At 52.6% G+C, this 14,370-nt stretch overlaps 1 protein-coding gene and 1 pseudogene across 1 annotated transcript in view; one reads left to right on the top strand and one right to left on the bottom strand.

The window, feature by feature from the left end:
* Positions 1-14,370, bottom strand: part of NRXN2 (neurexin 2) — a 104,686-nt gene that overhangs the window by 43,539 nt on the left and 46,777 nt on the right. Inside the window, 6 exon segments of the mRNA XM_032282940.1 lie at positions 257-447; positions 1,070-1,451; positions 1,834-1,953; positions 3,463-3,489; positions 9,776-9,979; positions 10,196-10,582. Of these exon segments, the coding sequence (XP_032138831.1) occupies positions 257-447; positions 1,070-1,451; positions 1,834-1,953; positions 3,463-3,489; positions 9,776-9,979; positions 10,196-10,582 (1,311 nt within the window).
* On the top strand, positions 12,299-13,693 carry LOC116554810 (annotated as a pseudogene).

Genomic DNA, 14,370 nt, shown 5'->3' with positions numbered 1-14,370 from the left:
TCTGGAATGAGGTCACCAAGCACCCTGTGAGACACATCCTGCAACCAGACTTTCAGAGGTGAGATGCAGACTCGCAAAAGAGCCAAGCAGAACTTGGACAGGAAAATGTCAGGCAGGACATAGTGGAGAAGGGAAAGAGAGGTGAAAACTAGGGACAGGGAACCGATAGAAGCAGCGTCCCAGGAATGGGGTGATTTCACTGGGATGAGGGGTATCTGGGCTAGGGCCAGGCCTTCTCCAGAGGCCCCAGCCCCACCTTTGAGATCGAGGTTTCGGGCGCCATTGGAGTGCTGCGTGACAGTGCGGGAGTCAATCTTGAGCGTGTGCACGTTGCCTGGGTCCCTGGACACCACCACGTTGTGCCACTGGTTGTCATTGACTGGTTTGTCTGAGTTCCCCTTCATCAAGGACGGGCCATTCCCCAGGTCAAACACGTAGTGGATGTACCTGCCCCACAGTAGGGAGGAGACACTGGGTCAGGGTGGGGGTGATGCTGGGAAGGTGGGATGAGGAGGAGCTATGGCTGGCAGGGGTCCTAGGTGCCATGGGAAGAAGGGATTAAGAGGGAGACCCCACAGGAGAGGGACCAAAACCAATGGCAAGAGGGCTATAGTGTGAGGTCCTATCATGGAGAGAATGTGAGGAGGGAGGGCCACCAAGGAGCTGGCTCTTGTGACACAAGCTCAGAAGAGGAGCTAGAAGGGAGAGGTCTGTGGGTCAGCAGGGTCCTCTGGAGGCAGGGACTGGGCTGCTCTGGGGTGGGGTCCCCTAAGGCAAGAGAGGGGCAAGACTGACTTCTGCCTGTAGATAAGGTGACAGTGGACAGAGAATGGATATAACTGGGAACTCTGGCAAGGAAGTAGCTTGGGAATCAGCAGAGTGGAGGTGGGGGGTGCTTCTTCTCCATCTTAGCTGAAGAGGGAGCCTCTCGACTTATGGTTGGGGACCTGAATCTTGACTTGCAATCTGGGGGATTGGACACCTCAGCCAGTAGCTAGGGGAGCTGTATCTGGTTCAGCAGGGGGCGGGGGCCACTTCCTTGACAGCAGTGCAATGCCCAGCCCCTCACCCCTTGACCAGCTCGATGACAATGAAGTCATTGCCGTTGCCTGAGTTGAACAGTAGAAGACCATCAGGAGCTGTGGTCTTGAACTGGAAGAAGAGGTGCATGGAAGCATAGGCTTGGAGCGTGGCGAGTGCCAGGTAGCTGCTGCGACTCTTGAAAGTGACAGGATCGGCCACGATGGCACGCAGACCAAAGCGGGCATTGAGCTCGCAGTAGGTGATGTCACCGTCCTTGCACTGGTCCATGTAGGGCTGGCCGTTGAACACCAACCCACTCAGGTGCCCAATGAAGTTGGAGGGCACTACGGAGATAAACCGCCGCTCTGTCATGATGCCCGTCTCAATGTTGTGGAACTCCAGCCGCGTATGGGCTCCTGCCATCTGTCCTGCTCAGGACAGGAGAACAAGATGAGGGGCATGAATTTGGAGCAAGACTGGGGCTTGGGATTCCAGGAGCCTCCCCTCCACAGAATGGCCACCCGTGATGTCCTCAGCTAGGCACTAGCAGCAAGCACAGCTCCAAGAGGAGCGGCAGGACTCGTCAGTCAAAAACCAACAGGCTGCCAGGGGAATGCTGCCTTCAGGGAGTTGAAATCGTTCCTGGGGTCCAGATGCCCATATCATACCACCCCTGGAGGAGAAATGGCAGAGGCAGCTTGCCAGAACACTGCTCTAGGAACGGCAGCCCAGGCAGTGGTCATCAAGTAGAACAGGGCCAAGCATAGGTCACTGGAGATGTGTCTACCTCCCCAGGCCCAGACCACCTACCCTCCACAGTCACGTTGTCCACAGAGAGCTGCAGGCTCTTGCCACGCCGGACCACCCTCACTGTGTGCCACTCATTGTCATTGAGCTTGTGCCCCGCAAACAGCGTCTCAGGGCCTTTACCTGCGGCACCAAGGGGGAAGTGAGTAGGACGCCTATACATGTTCACAGGTGGCTTCCTATACTACCTCGGGCACACAGCCTCCCCACACCCACACATGCCACACATATACACATATATGACCAATGACTCATATTTGGCCACATCACACACCCATGAATATAAGTACACACTCATGGCCTCCCATCACACCCGGAGTCCATGCACATGCAGAGCTTTTATACCCCAATCATATATCCAGACACTCTCAGGACTGCCCTTCACGTGACTTCAGAGGGTGCCATGCACACAGAATATTAAGTGAATGGTGCCTCTGGAGTTGTACCCTGAGGCCCTGCACACAGACCAACATACTCTTCCCCCAGATTCCCAAGGGCCTTCAGTAAGTATGGCCAGAAGCTATATTCCCAGTGTATAAACACAGGCCTGAAACTTTCAAAACTTCACACAGTACCCAAATAATAAATGTGAACCCACAGCTTCAGCCTCCACACAGACACCAGCTTCTCCATCCACAATAGGACCAATGAGACCTTTCTACATATACATGCCTGGTTGATGCCACACACCAGGTCATGCCACCACACGCATTCCCCATAAATATGCACAATGGCCAGGGAGGGGAAGGTTCTGCTTCTTAGGAATTATGGCCATTTACTCAAGACCAGGATCATCAGCTTCCAGAGTCTAAAACAAAACGTATTATCTTTCCAATGCTGCTGGACTTTACAGCATTCCCTGGTCATCCCTTGGCCCTCCAGTACTCACTCCAGGGCACACACAGCATGCCACGCACACATGAAGAGCAGGGCACCCAGCACACACAGTCTCTCTGCCTGGGTCTACCACGTGTATGTGCTCCCCTGCATGACCCCAAGCCATACCATGCAGAAATACCCTGAGACACAGCATTGAGCCCAGGCGTACTGCGATGCCTGGAAATGTCCACCCACTCATTCTCCATCTCACCCCTGCTGAGAGCTCTCACTGTCACCACAGAAGGAGCCCCCATTTGGCAGAAACACTCCAGCTGACACAGGAGCTGAGGGCTCCTTTCCCACCCTGGTCTTTGTTCCCATGTGCCTCGCCTTCCCCCTTGTGGCCACCTCTGGAGATGCAGCAACTTATTCCAGTCCCTCTCAGGCTCCTCCCTGCCAGCCAGTAGGACCTCAGAGCATCCTGCCACAGGTGCTACCCAAGTCTTTTCTACCTCCTCCCCACCCTCCTGCTGACTTGGGCAAAGAGTGTCCTGGTCTCTCCCTTCCTAGACCCAGTGAATATCCTGACTGCAGGCCCTCCCCCAGCTTTCCTTGGCTCTGCTTTGTTTGGTCCCTCCTGTTCCACAACTACCTGATCTCAGCCCCTGCCCACGCCCCTCCCCACACCCAAGGCCCAACCCCCACTTGAGCCAGCAATCAAGAATTCTCCTCCTCCCAGCCTCCTTCCCTAATCCCAGCATCCAGCATCCCAGTCCCCTTGGGTCTCTGCAGAAGAAGAGGGAAGCCACTTACTGGGTGCGCAGCCGACGCGCAGGCAGTCTGGGGGGGCCATGGGGCGGGCAGAGGGGAAGGGGAGACAAAAAGGTAGAACAAGTTTTTTTTTTTTTTTACATCCTTCACAGGGAGGGGTGTCTGCAGGTGGGGATCCCCCCAGGGCCACTTTCCGGGGACCACGCGTGCCCAGGTGCCCTCTTTCCTTCCTCAGTTGGACCCCTGTCCCTCCTGCCCCCAAGAGGGCTCCAACCCTCCCCAGAGCTGGAAGGCAGGGCAATCAGATGATGGGAAGAGGGCTTATGTCCCCCTCCTTAGAGGGGACCAGGCCTCTCGTGTCTGAGGGAGACGGGCACCTTGGGAATCCCAGTCGTACAGGGGATCAATGGGGGCCGAGGGCTTGACCAATCCCACATCTCCCCAGTCTCTGGGAGGGAGATGGGTGGGAGGGCCAGAGTCCCTGTATCCCCTGCTCTGGGACAACTCCCTCCTCAGAGCCCAGGTGTAACTTGTCACTTCCTGTCCCCTCTGGGCTCTGAGCTAAATGGAGGGGTCTGCCCCAGGGCCCCCTTCCCGAGGCCATACACCTCCCAAAGCCCCAGGGGTTAGCACCACCCCTACAGGAACCTTCCTTCTGCACCTTCCTATCCTGGGAAATGCCAGGCTGCCACTGGGGATGGACTGGGGTAGTCCTTCACCATGAAGAGGACCTAGTATTAACCTGCCTTCCTAGGGAGGAGCCAAGTCCTCACTGATGGAGACAGTGTAGCCCCCAAAATATGACTTCTCTGAAAACACAAAGCAGTTGGGGACAAGTAGCCACCATAAGCAACGTTTTCTGCCCCTGCCCCAGTCCTGGAATTGCTATCCTCTGATTTCAGGGCTGGGAAGGCCTCATTTGGTCAGAAAGCACATGTCTACGCAAAGCCTGCAGCCCAGGGCCCTGGAACCTCTGGCCATCCCTCTGGTTATATGAACCCACAGCTTCAGCCTCCACACAGACACCCAAAGGTGGGAGCCAGTCAGGTCTTGCAGAGGGAACAGTGGACCACAGTCCTGTGAAGCCCAGATTTAAGGACCTTAGGATGACTGCCCCACTCTATCAAATCCCAAGCCTGACTCAGCCTGAGGGAAGGGGCTGGCTGGAGCTGCAGAAATCCTTTACTGGGAGGCAGGGAGCTGGATCCTCATCTCCATCCTAACACTCATTAACTCACCATGTGACCCTGGGCAATGCACTTTTCTCCATGCCTCAGCTTCCCTCCATGTGAGCTGAGGGAATGGACAACAGTAGGATCCTGAGCAGGAAGTGGGCAGCAGGTGGACACTGGGTTGGCTTTGCCTTTCAGGGAGGGGCAGTTTCCTGGCCCTCGATTGACAGGCCCAGTACCCTGGCCTCCTGTCGCTCCACCCCAAATAGGTTCCCTCTACCCCACAGCCCAGGAAGTAAACGGGATAGGCAGCTGGCATCGCCTGAAGGTTCCTGCAGTGGAGGTAAACCGGTGCCCCAGTGGCTTTGAGGGCCATGGCCCCTCGGGCAGTACAGCTGAGCTCCACACGCGTTGTCAACCGCAGCAGAAGAGTGGAGGCGAGCAGCTGGGACCCTGGGCCACAGCCTGGCACCAAGGGAGGGGCGGAGGAGCAGAGAAAGGTCAAAGGGCAGACACAGAGGGAAGTGAGAAGTCTCAGTGAGAGGAAGGACGCAGAAAGAAAAGAGGAAGAAAGCAGGGAGCAGAGGAAGGAGTGGCTGCAGAGGGGACAGGGAAGGCTGGACAGAAGAAGGGGAGGACTGTCAAGGTGAGGGCGGAAAGGTGCCAGGCCCTGGAGTCAGGTCACAGGGGCTCTCTCGGGACCAGCAGAGTCTTCACCAATGAAGGGTCCAAAAAAGAAAAAAGGAGAGGCTGGAAGGGCAAGTAGGTCCCCTACTGGGAAAAAGGCCTGAGGAAAGAGCTTGATTCTTCCCCTTCCCCAGCAAGGGAGCAACAGGAATAGGGGGTCCATCTGTCCAGAGAAGAGGTGTCAGCTCCAGACCCACCCCTGCAGAGATTCCACACTCAGAAGCACTGGCCCCAGTAGGATTTGTGAGAGCAAACTACTTGAAGATGGGCACCCAGAGGGAAGCCAGCCCCATCCAGAAGAAAGCCAGAGACAGAGTGAGCAGGAAAAGCCCAGCCCCTTCAACATACACATTCACCCAAGTTTAGGGAGCACTAACTAGTAACCTGTTAACTAGTGACCTGTGCCTCTAGTGCAGGGAATAGGCAGAAGTGAGTGGTCTTGGTAGCACAGACCCATGAAGGTCTGGCTGGATACAAGACAGCAGGGTCATAGTATGAACATGTGTTGGGGAGGTGAGAGAAAGTGGTCTACATGGAAAGGAACTCCAGGGAAAAAACACTGGCTTCCCAGACCGGCCTCACTTGGGCTCCCACCTGGCCCAGGCCCTATGGATTGAAGACAGTGGGCCCAAGACTCCCAGGCACTGTCTCAGAAGTGACATCACAGGGTGACAGCACTCTGTCACAGCCCTCCTTCAGACCTGGCTCCCAGCAGCCCCACCTGATCATTACTGACCAGCCTCAGGTGGGAAGGCAATGCACCCTCCTATGGCCCCAGGGATTAAAGGGCTTTGGGATATAATGTGTATTTAGTCTGATTTAAAACATGAATGAGAGTTAGATTTATCTGTTTGATTCCAGGGGGCAGAACTAATGGGAATTTCAGAACAAGTGGGACTTTCAGAAGAGCAGTAAGAAAGACACTAAGAAAGAACTACTCAATGATCAGAATGGTCATCTTGGAGGCCTCCCACTGGTAGGGAATGCATGGGCGATTCATGGGGTGGGGAGGGATGCTGAAGGAGGTGACCCCCTTGCAGCTCAGAGATTCTTTAATTACACCACACCCTTCAAGTCAGTTGCACTGACAGCTGGGACCCCAGGGGCACACCTAACAGAGCATAGTGCCCAGCCTGGCCTGTCCTCTCCTCTCCTCCAGGGAGGGACCCAGGCCATGCTGGAACAGGGCAAAGAATCCAAGGGACTTTACCATCGTCTAGGGACAGAGATTAACTCCCCACTCAGGGGCTGCAGACAGCAGAAGGAACTTGCTCGGCGTTTGGAAACATAGTGGGGGCTGGAGAGCTGGAACAGGAGGCATGATCAGTTCTTCAGGATCCTCTGCCTGGAAAGAGGCAGCAGCACCCTTTTGGCCCTCTCTTATCTAGCAAATATCTCATCTCTTGAGGCTGGCACTTCAAGTCCCTCTTCAGGCCCAGCCCGGGGTCTGTTTCAATCCACTGAGTGCCTGTGAAGCCGCAGAGCTGCCTCCTGGAGCAATGGTTTCCCTCTCTACAGGATAAGATCATGAGGCCAGAGACCAAGCCTCACCAGGCTTCTCTCTATTCCCCAGCAGGGAGTCCAGCCCAGGCCTAGGGCCTTGGTGTTGCTGCCGATCTGTAAGGCCCTGCAAGCCGTGGGGAGTAAGCAGCAGGGGAAAAGAACGGGGCTCTTGAAGTGATTCACGAGGGCCGGAAGGCTGAAGGAGGTGACGCCTTGCAGCTCAAGAGATTCTTTACACTGCACTCTTCATATCAGCTGCAGTGACAGATGGGACCCCTTGTGTCAGGGTCAATTTACGTTTGGGTACTACTGTTGGGGTTACTACTTGGGCACACCTAGTAGAAGACAATTCCAGCCTTGCCATGCTACGTGGAAGCTGCCCACAGGCCTGGCTCCAAACTCAGGTCCCTATTCCAATATAGTTTTCCTTCAAGAAGGCTGGGTGGGTCTCTACTATGGGCCTTGCATCTGCACAATGGTTTCATTCCCATTCTTCCATCTGACTCTGAAAACCACCGTAGACATAGGCAGAGTGAAGATTCTTATCTCCATTTTAAAGATTTAAAAAAAAAGAGACTCAGAGATGGGAAATGACTTACCCAATAGTAAAAGATATCAAGGTTAGGCCCCAGGTTTTCTGGCCCCGAGCCCAGAGCTCTTCCCATCCCAATACAAGGCTTGGTGGCAGGGTAGGGACCACCTGTGTGTCCATGGTGCCTACACAGGAGGAATCTGTAGACAGATGCATTTGCACCAAGCCTTTGGTCATGAATTTCAGGAGCCATGCTAGAGATGGCATCTCAGCACATACATGTCTACAGATGGGGACAGGGGCACAGCCAGGGGTAAGAAATGGGTGGGAGGACAGTCCTGTTATGTGTCAGTCTGGGAAGCCTATTCTTAACACGATGTGTCTTCCAAGAGGCCATCTTGTTATCTGACTTCTGAGCACTTACATGGTACAGACAGAAAAGTATGCCCAGGGAGAGGAAAGAGTGGGTCCCAAGGGCCCACAGGATAGATTTTCCTGACAAAGGACATTGATTCCTGTCTAATCTTAAGATACACAAGCTTCTTCCCAGGGGCCTGGGACAGTCCAAATAAGCAAAATGCATCTGCCTTCCCTGAAAATCCAAGGCCCCAGATTTTCCTGCTGTGTCCCCAGCAAGCACAAAGACATGTGCTTAGATGCACAGAGAACACACATATGCCCAGGCAAAGGAGGGGGAACTCACACAGGATACACTGATCTGGGCAGACCTGGAAGTACAGGGCCACTTATGGGGTCCTTGGCTGGGGCCATCCTCTTGTGACAGTTTCAGGGATGCAAGGGGGCATTGTGCAGACTTGTGGAGCACTGACCAGAGTGTCTCCCAGCCTGCTTTCCCCTGCAGAGCTGCTGCACACCACCCGCGCTACAGGCTGTGATCGGGGTTAGAAGCAGGGCGGTGGGGAACCCTTCAAACTACTCTGAGGCCCTGGCCACCTGCACATCTCCCCACCTCCAGCCCCTACCTCTCTCAGCAAATCTTTGTCCTAGGAATACAAAGGCCAGGTGGCCAAAAGCGGGAAAGGAAAGAACATAGTATAAATATATTTACAAGGCAATGGGCCCCCAAAAGACCACACTCTGTCCCACAAATGCCCTGGAGACCAATGTTAGAATGAGACTCCAGATGAATATTTAGAAGATCAAAGTTCTATATTCTCACAAGGCAAGGATTCTAACCTGCTCAGAAGAGCCCTATTTCCTCTCCAGGTCCAGGACACAAGAGGTGACCCAGATGGCCTGCAAACTTCTCATATGGCAGGTCTTTGGGTGCTACACCCTTATAAGTTTCTAGAGGCCAGTCTGAAATGGACAGATTTGACCTCAGCCTGAACAGCTTAGGACCTCTCGCTTCCAGGGTTCCCCTGCTCTGAAAGCTCCAAAAGGGTGGGGACTGCTTATTCACTGCTGAGCCCCTGGATTAGAACATACCTACATTTATAAGGTATCCCATAAATATCAGCTAAATAAGTGAGCCTGGCTGTTTTCTTTTTGTCCTGACCAAGAGAGCTGAAGCCCCTGAGGAGAACCTAACAGGCTCATGGTCCGGCCCTTGTGGACACCCCGGGGACTGCCAGGCAAGGTGGAGTCAAGGCCTGCTCTCACCCCTGGGCATGGGTGGAGACATGAGTGGGCACGAGTGGCCTGAAGAGGAAAGTCAGAAGCCCTGTCCGAGGGAATGGGAAAAGCACTGAACTTTAAGGCAAATGGTCCAGGTTGAGTCCTGGCTCCTCCCTCTGCCTTCACTAGCTTTGTAATGTTGAATAAGTCAATACATGAATTTCATAATCTATAAAACAGGAACAGTGATGCCTCTTTGGTGATCTGGTGTCTTCACAGGACAGCCATGAGGCTTAAATGTGAAAGCCCATGGCACTAGAAAGGGGAAGATTGTGCACCTGTGTGTCCAGTATACACACACGTGCACCTCCACACACCAACACACAGACTACTCTTTAGACTGAGCAGAGCAGCTGGGGGCAGCTGCCTGCAGGGAAGAGGCCTTCATTGTCTCTGTATCTGCCACCACACTGAGCTCAGGCTTAGCACCCAGTAGGAGTCAGCAAGTGCTTGTCAAATCAGTGAACCAATGAATGAGCAAGTGGATAAGCCAACGACCAAAAATGAGCTGTGTCATCCGTGTGTGTGCAGGACAGATGCTGCCAAGATCCACATGAGTGACCTGGGAGGATGGTTATCACACCCCAGACACTGGATCTCACCCCTCACAGTGTCATCAAGCATGGAGTGTCGCCCTACACTGTGTGTCCTCACCAGGGACAGAGCTCTCAGGGTCTCTGACCCAGGCTGGCACCTCCCCACCTCCAAACTCTGCTGAGGGCACCTCTTGCTGGTGCCACCACCAGCTTCTCCAGACAGAGGCGGGTATGGGTCAGAGACAAGGCCAGGTGAGGGGTCAGGAAGCAAAGAGCAGGGTGGTTACCAAGGTTGACAGTGAGCTTCATCTGCCCCCCATCCAGCTCCAGGCGCAGGGTGTCGGCAGACTCCCTGGAAGTGGTGGCCATCATGAGTCCGTAGGCCCGCTGAGACATGAAACGCAGGGACACATCCTCAGCCTCTGTGTGCATGGCGTTAGGCAGCATGATCTTCATGTACATGGAGCCATCATAGCTCAGGACCGTGGCCTCTGCCCCAGAAGTCGGGGAAGAGGGAAGGGAAAGACAAGCAGAGGCCAGTGGAGGGAGAGAGACCAGAGAATCATTACAAGGGTGACAAGCCTAGGGTAGGTCTATGAGGGGTTCCTCTAGGAGGAGGGGCACAGGAATGGAAAGTAGGAGTCACCCTGAGAAGGAGGAGCACAGGGATGGGGAGTAGGGACCCCTGGGATGAAGACTCTCCTCACCTCTCTCACAGACCCGCCCCAGGAAGCCAGTCCCGATGCAGTCACAGACGAAGCGGTTCCAGCCTTCTCGACAGACACCACCATTGCGACAGGGGGCAGATGCACACTGCTTCAACGTCTCCCGGGAGCAGAAGGGGGCGACACCCACGGCCCCCTGAGCCTCAGCCAGGCCCCGGAGGTCTCGGCTACGCCCATCTATGAAGAGGTCTCGCACACAGCCCACGTAGCCTGCCCGGAGTGCTGCTGTCCACACCTCTGGGGGCAGGGGCAGGTCCACCCGGCCCCCCTCAGGGAGACCACCCAGATACAGCTCGCTCTCCAGGTCCAGAATCTCGCTGTCCCCGGTGGCCAAGAACGGCGTGCTGCGACTATTCACTGAGATGGAGCCTGGGAATCAAGGGAAGGCAGGATGGAGAAAAGCCACAGGCCAGAAAGGGATACCCTGATTCTGCCAAGGAAGCCCCCAATCCCAGCTGGGCCCCTCCACCTTGCGCCCTGCAGCAGGCTCAGGAGGAGGAGCAGCAGTCCTGGGCCAAAAGCTTGACATCACTCTCTGTAGACATTGCTTGACAAAAGTCCCCAGGCTCAGAGGCTCGTGTGACCCAGCCCCAGCCCAGCTACAGAATGCTGTGTGCCTCTGTCCACACCCCTCCTCTCCACCTCAGCAAATCCTCAGAGGATGTGCAGAAAGTGGGCATGCCCAAATCTTGAGCTCAGAAAGGGCTAGATCATTCACTGGGTCATTCCTGCCAGCCAATTCCTTAGACTGGGAACCGGAAGCAGAGAACCTTAAGGAACAGAAGGGACTGGAAGATCTTTAATCCAAAGGAGTTTTTTTTTTTTTTCCCCCACTAACATTTATTAAGCTTTTATGACTAGATGCCAGGCATCCAGCACTTTAAATATATTATATCACTTAAGTCTCATAATAACTCTACAAAATTGGTCCTTTATGATCCCATTTTGAAATGGTAGATGAAGAACAGCACCAAAGTGCCACAGTGGGGAAGAAACAGAGGCAAAGTATGGTCCAGGCAGCAAGAACTCAGAGCCTGTACTCTCCACCCCTCAGCCAAGAGCCCACTCTGTGGCCAGCAAGGTGCACAAGCAGATTGGCTCCAAGGCCTGTAGGGCAGGACATCAGTGAGGAGAAAGGAGGCAGGCACAGAAGAGTTCTTCAGAAGTAGAGGGTGCTTGGCCGGGCATAGCGGTTCACGCCTTTAATCCCAGCACTGTGGGAGGCTGAGGCGGATGGATCACTTGAGATCAGGAGTTCTAGATCAGCCTGGCCAACATGGTGAAACTTGGTCTCTACTAAAAAAAATACCAAAAAAAAAAAAAGAGAGAGAGAGGGAGAGAGAGAAAGAAAGAAAGAAATAAGAAGTAGAGGGTGATTATCTTAGAAAAAAAGACTTGGGATCAGATGGGAATTCCACAGCCTTTACTGAGACCTTAAGCTGCAGAAACCTGTACATTAGAAACTTTATTTTATTTGTATTTTTAAATTCCTTCCTCTGTCCTTTTTCCAGTTTTAAAGAACTCTTTAAAAGGAGTAGGGGTGAGAGTTAAGTCCAATCTCTCTCCTCACTGCAATACCCCACTGCAGTCATCCTAGTTAGGGAGAAAAAAGAAAGACTCTGCCTAACTTCATGGGGTTAAAGAGCAGTGGAGAGTTTGGGTCTACATGAAGGCTGAATTTGACAGGGAGCTTTGGGAGGAGAATGCAATAGGAAATCAGTGTGAGCACGGGGTGGGAAACCAAGAGGGAGGAACTGGGATCTCCTCTACAGACATAGTCCCTATTCATGGCATGTTCTCCTCTGCTCAAAGCCTCACCTGAGGCTGGGCATGGCAGCTCACGTCTATAATTCCAGCACTCTCAGAGGCCAAGGTAGGCGGATCACCTGAGGTCAGGAGTTCAAGACCAGCCTGCCCAACATGGTGAAACCCTGTCTCTACTAAAAATACAAAAATTAACCGGGTGTGGTGGGCGCCTATAATCGCAGCTACTCAGGAGGCTGAGTCAGGAGAATTGCTTGGACCTGGGAAGTGGAGGCTGCAGTGAGCTGAGATCATGTCACTGCACTACAGCCTGAGAAACAAGAGCTAGACTCTGTTTCAAAAAAAAAAAACAAAGAGAAAAGAAAAAAACCCTCACCTGAACCAGAGCTGTGCCCTCTTTTAGTAACATGGTCCCTAGCATTTCTCTCCATACAAGGTGTCAGATGACCCAGGGTCCTGACTCTAAACCCACTTCCCAGGGCTGTGGGCCTCTCCTCTAACAGGCCATCAAACATGGCCTACCTGATCACCCACACCTCTAATTATAGCCAGATTCCCCCATGCCTGCTCTGCCTACTTACTGCAGTACCTCCTGGGTTCTACATGACCCAAACAGACTCTCTACAAAGGAACCAAATGCTGGAAAAGGAAGACGGAGGGACAGAAAGAGGAGGGAAAGGGGTGTATAATGGGGGGTCAACAGGAGGCAACCATAGTGAGTACAGGCCTCTGCACCAAGATCACTCAACACAGGGTTGAGTGGACAACCCAAGCATCTATCAACAGATGGATGGATAAATGCAAGGTGTATATCCAGACAATGAAACATTATTTGGCCCTAAAAAGGAAGGATATCCTGACACTTGCTACAACATGGATGAACCTAGAAGACATTATGCAAAATGAAATAAAGCCAGATACAAAGGGATAAATACCACATGATTCCACTTAACGGAGGTACCTAAAGTAGCCAAATTACTATACAGAAAGTAGAATGGTGGGTGCCAAGGGCTAAGAGAAGAGGGAATGGGGAGTTAGCGTTTAATGGGCGAGAGTTTCAGTTTGGGAAGATAAAAGTTCTGGAGACAACTGATAGTTACCAGTGATATTTACACAACAATGTGAGTGTACTTTACATCACTGAACTGAACACTTAAAAATGGTTATGAGAGAGCCGCTGAGATGTTGATGCCTAAGAAGAACTGGATTGCCATTTATGAACTCCTTTTTATGGAGGGAGCCATGGTGGCCAAGAAGAATGTCCACATGCCTAAGCACCCAGAGCTGACAGACAAGAACATGCCCAACCTTCATGTCATGGAGGCTATGCAGTCTCTCAAGTCCCAAGGCTATGTGAAGGAACAGTTTGCCTGGAGACGTTTCTACTGGTACCTGACCAGTGAGGGTATCCAGTATCTCTGTGATTACCTTCATCTGCCCCCAGAGATTGTGCCTGCCACCCTACACTGCAGCCGTCCAGACAGGCAGGCCTCGGCCTAAAGGTCTGGAAGGTGAGCGACCTGCAAGACTCACAAGAGGGGAAGCAGACACAGATACCTACAGATGGAGTGCTGTGCCACCTGGTGCCAACAAGAACGCTAAGGCTGGGGCTGGGTCAGCAACTGAATTCCAGGTTAGAGGTGGATTTGGTCGTGGACGTGGTCAGCCACCTTAGTAAAATTGGAGAGAATTATTTTGCACTCAATGAACTTACAGCTAAAAAAACTTTAAAATATTAAAAAAATAAAAATAAAAATAGTTATGATGGGCCAGGCACAGTGACTCACGCCTGTAATCCCAGCACTTTGGGAGGCTGAGGCAAATGGATCACTTGAGGTCAGGAGTTCAAGACCAGCCTGAACATGGTGAAAGCCTGTCCCTATTTAAAAAAAAAAAAATTAGCCAGGTGTGGTGGCACACACCTATAATCCCAGTTATTTGGGAGGCTGAAGCAGGAGAATTGCTTGAACCCAGGAGGTGGAGGTTTCAGTGAGCCAAGATCACACCATTGCACTCCAGCCTGGGCAACAAGAGCGAAACTCCGTCTCAAAAAAAAAAAAAAAATTAAATGGTTACGATGGTCAATTTTTTTTTGCTGTTTTGTTGTTCATTTTTCTCTCTGTCCCATGTGATCTGCAGGAAAGGATGGTAAATTTTGTTATGTATAATTTACCACAATGGCAAAAACGAACATAGAAAAAAAAAATCAGGGAAAAGATCTAAGAGAGTTTTCTTGGAATAGCTGCCCTAAGTCTGTGTTTGTGTGCACATATGAAATGGGTGGTCAGAAATGTCCAGAGTTGGTCAAGACAAGAATACAAGGACCAGCCAGACCTTGTCCAGACACTGCCTCCCAAGATCGGTGTGAGCTAACAGGAGCATTTCCTGAAAGC

The sequence above is a fragment of the Sapajus apella genome, unplaced genomic scaffold, assembly GCF_009761245.1.
Source record: "Sapajus apella isolate SASKATOON/1434 unplaced genomic scaffold, GSC_monkey_1.0 scaffold14, whole genome shotgun sequence".
NCBI lineage: Eukaryota > Metazoa > Chordata > Mammalia > Primates > Cebidae > Sapajus > Sapajus apella.
Note: the sequence above shows the minus strand (reverse complement) of the source record. Positions and strands in the feature narration are given on the sequence as shown.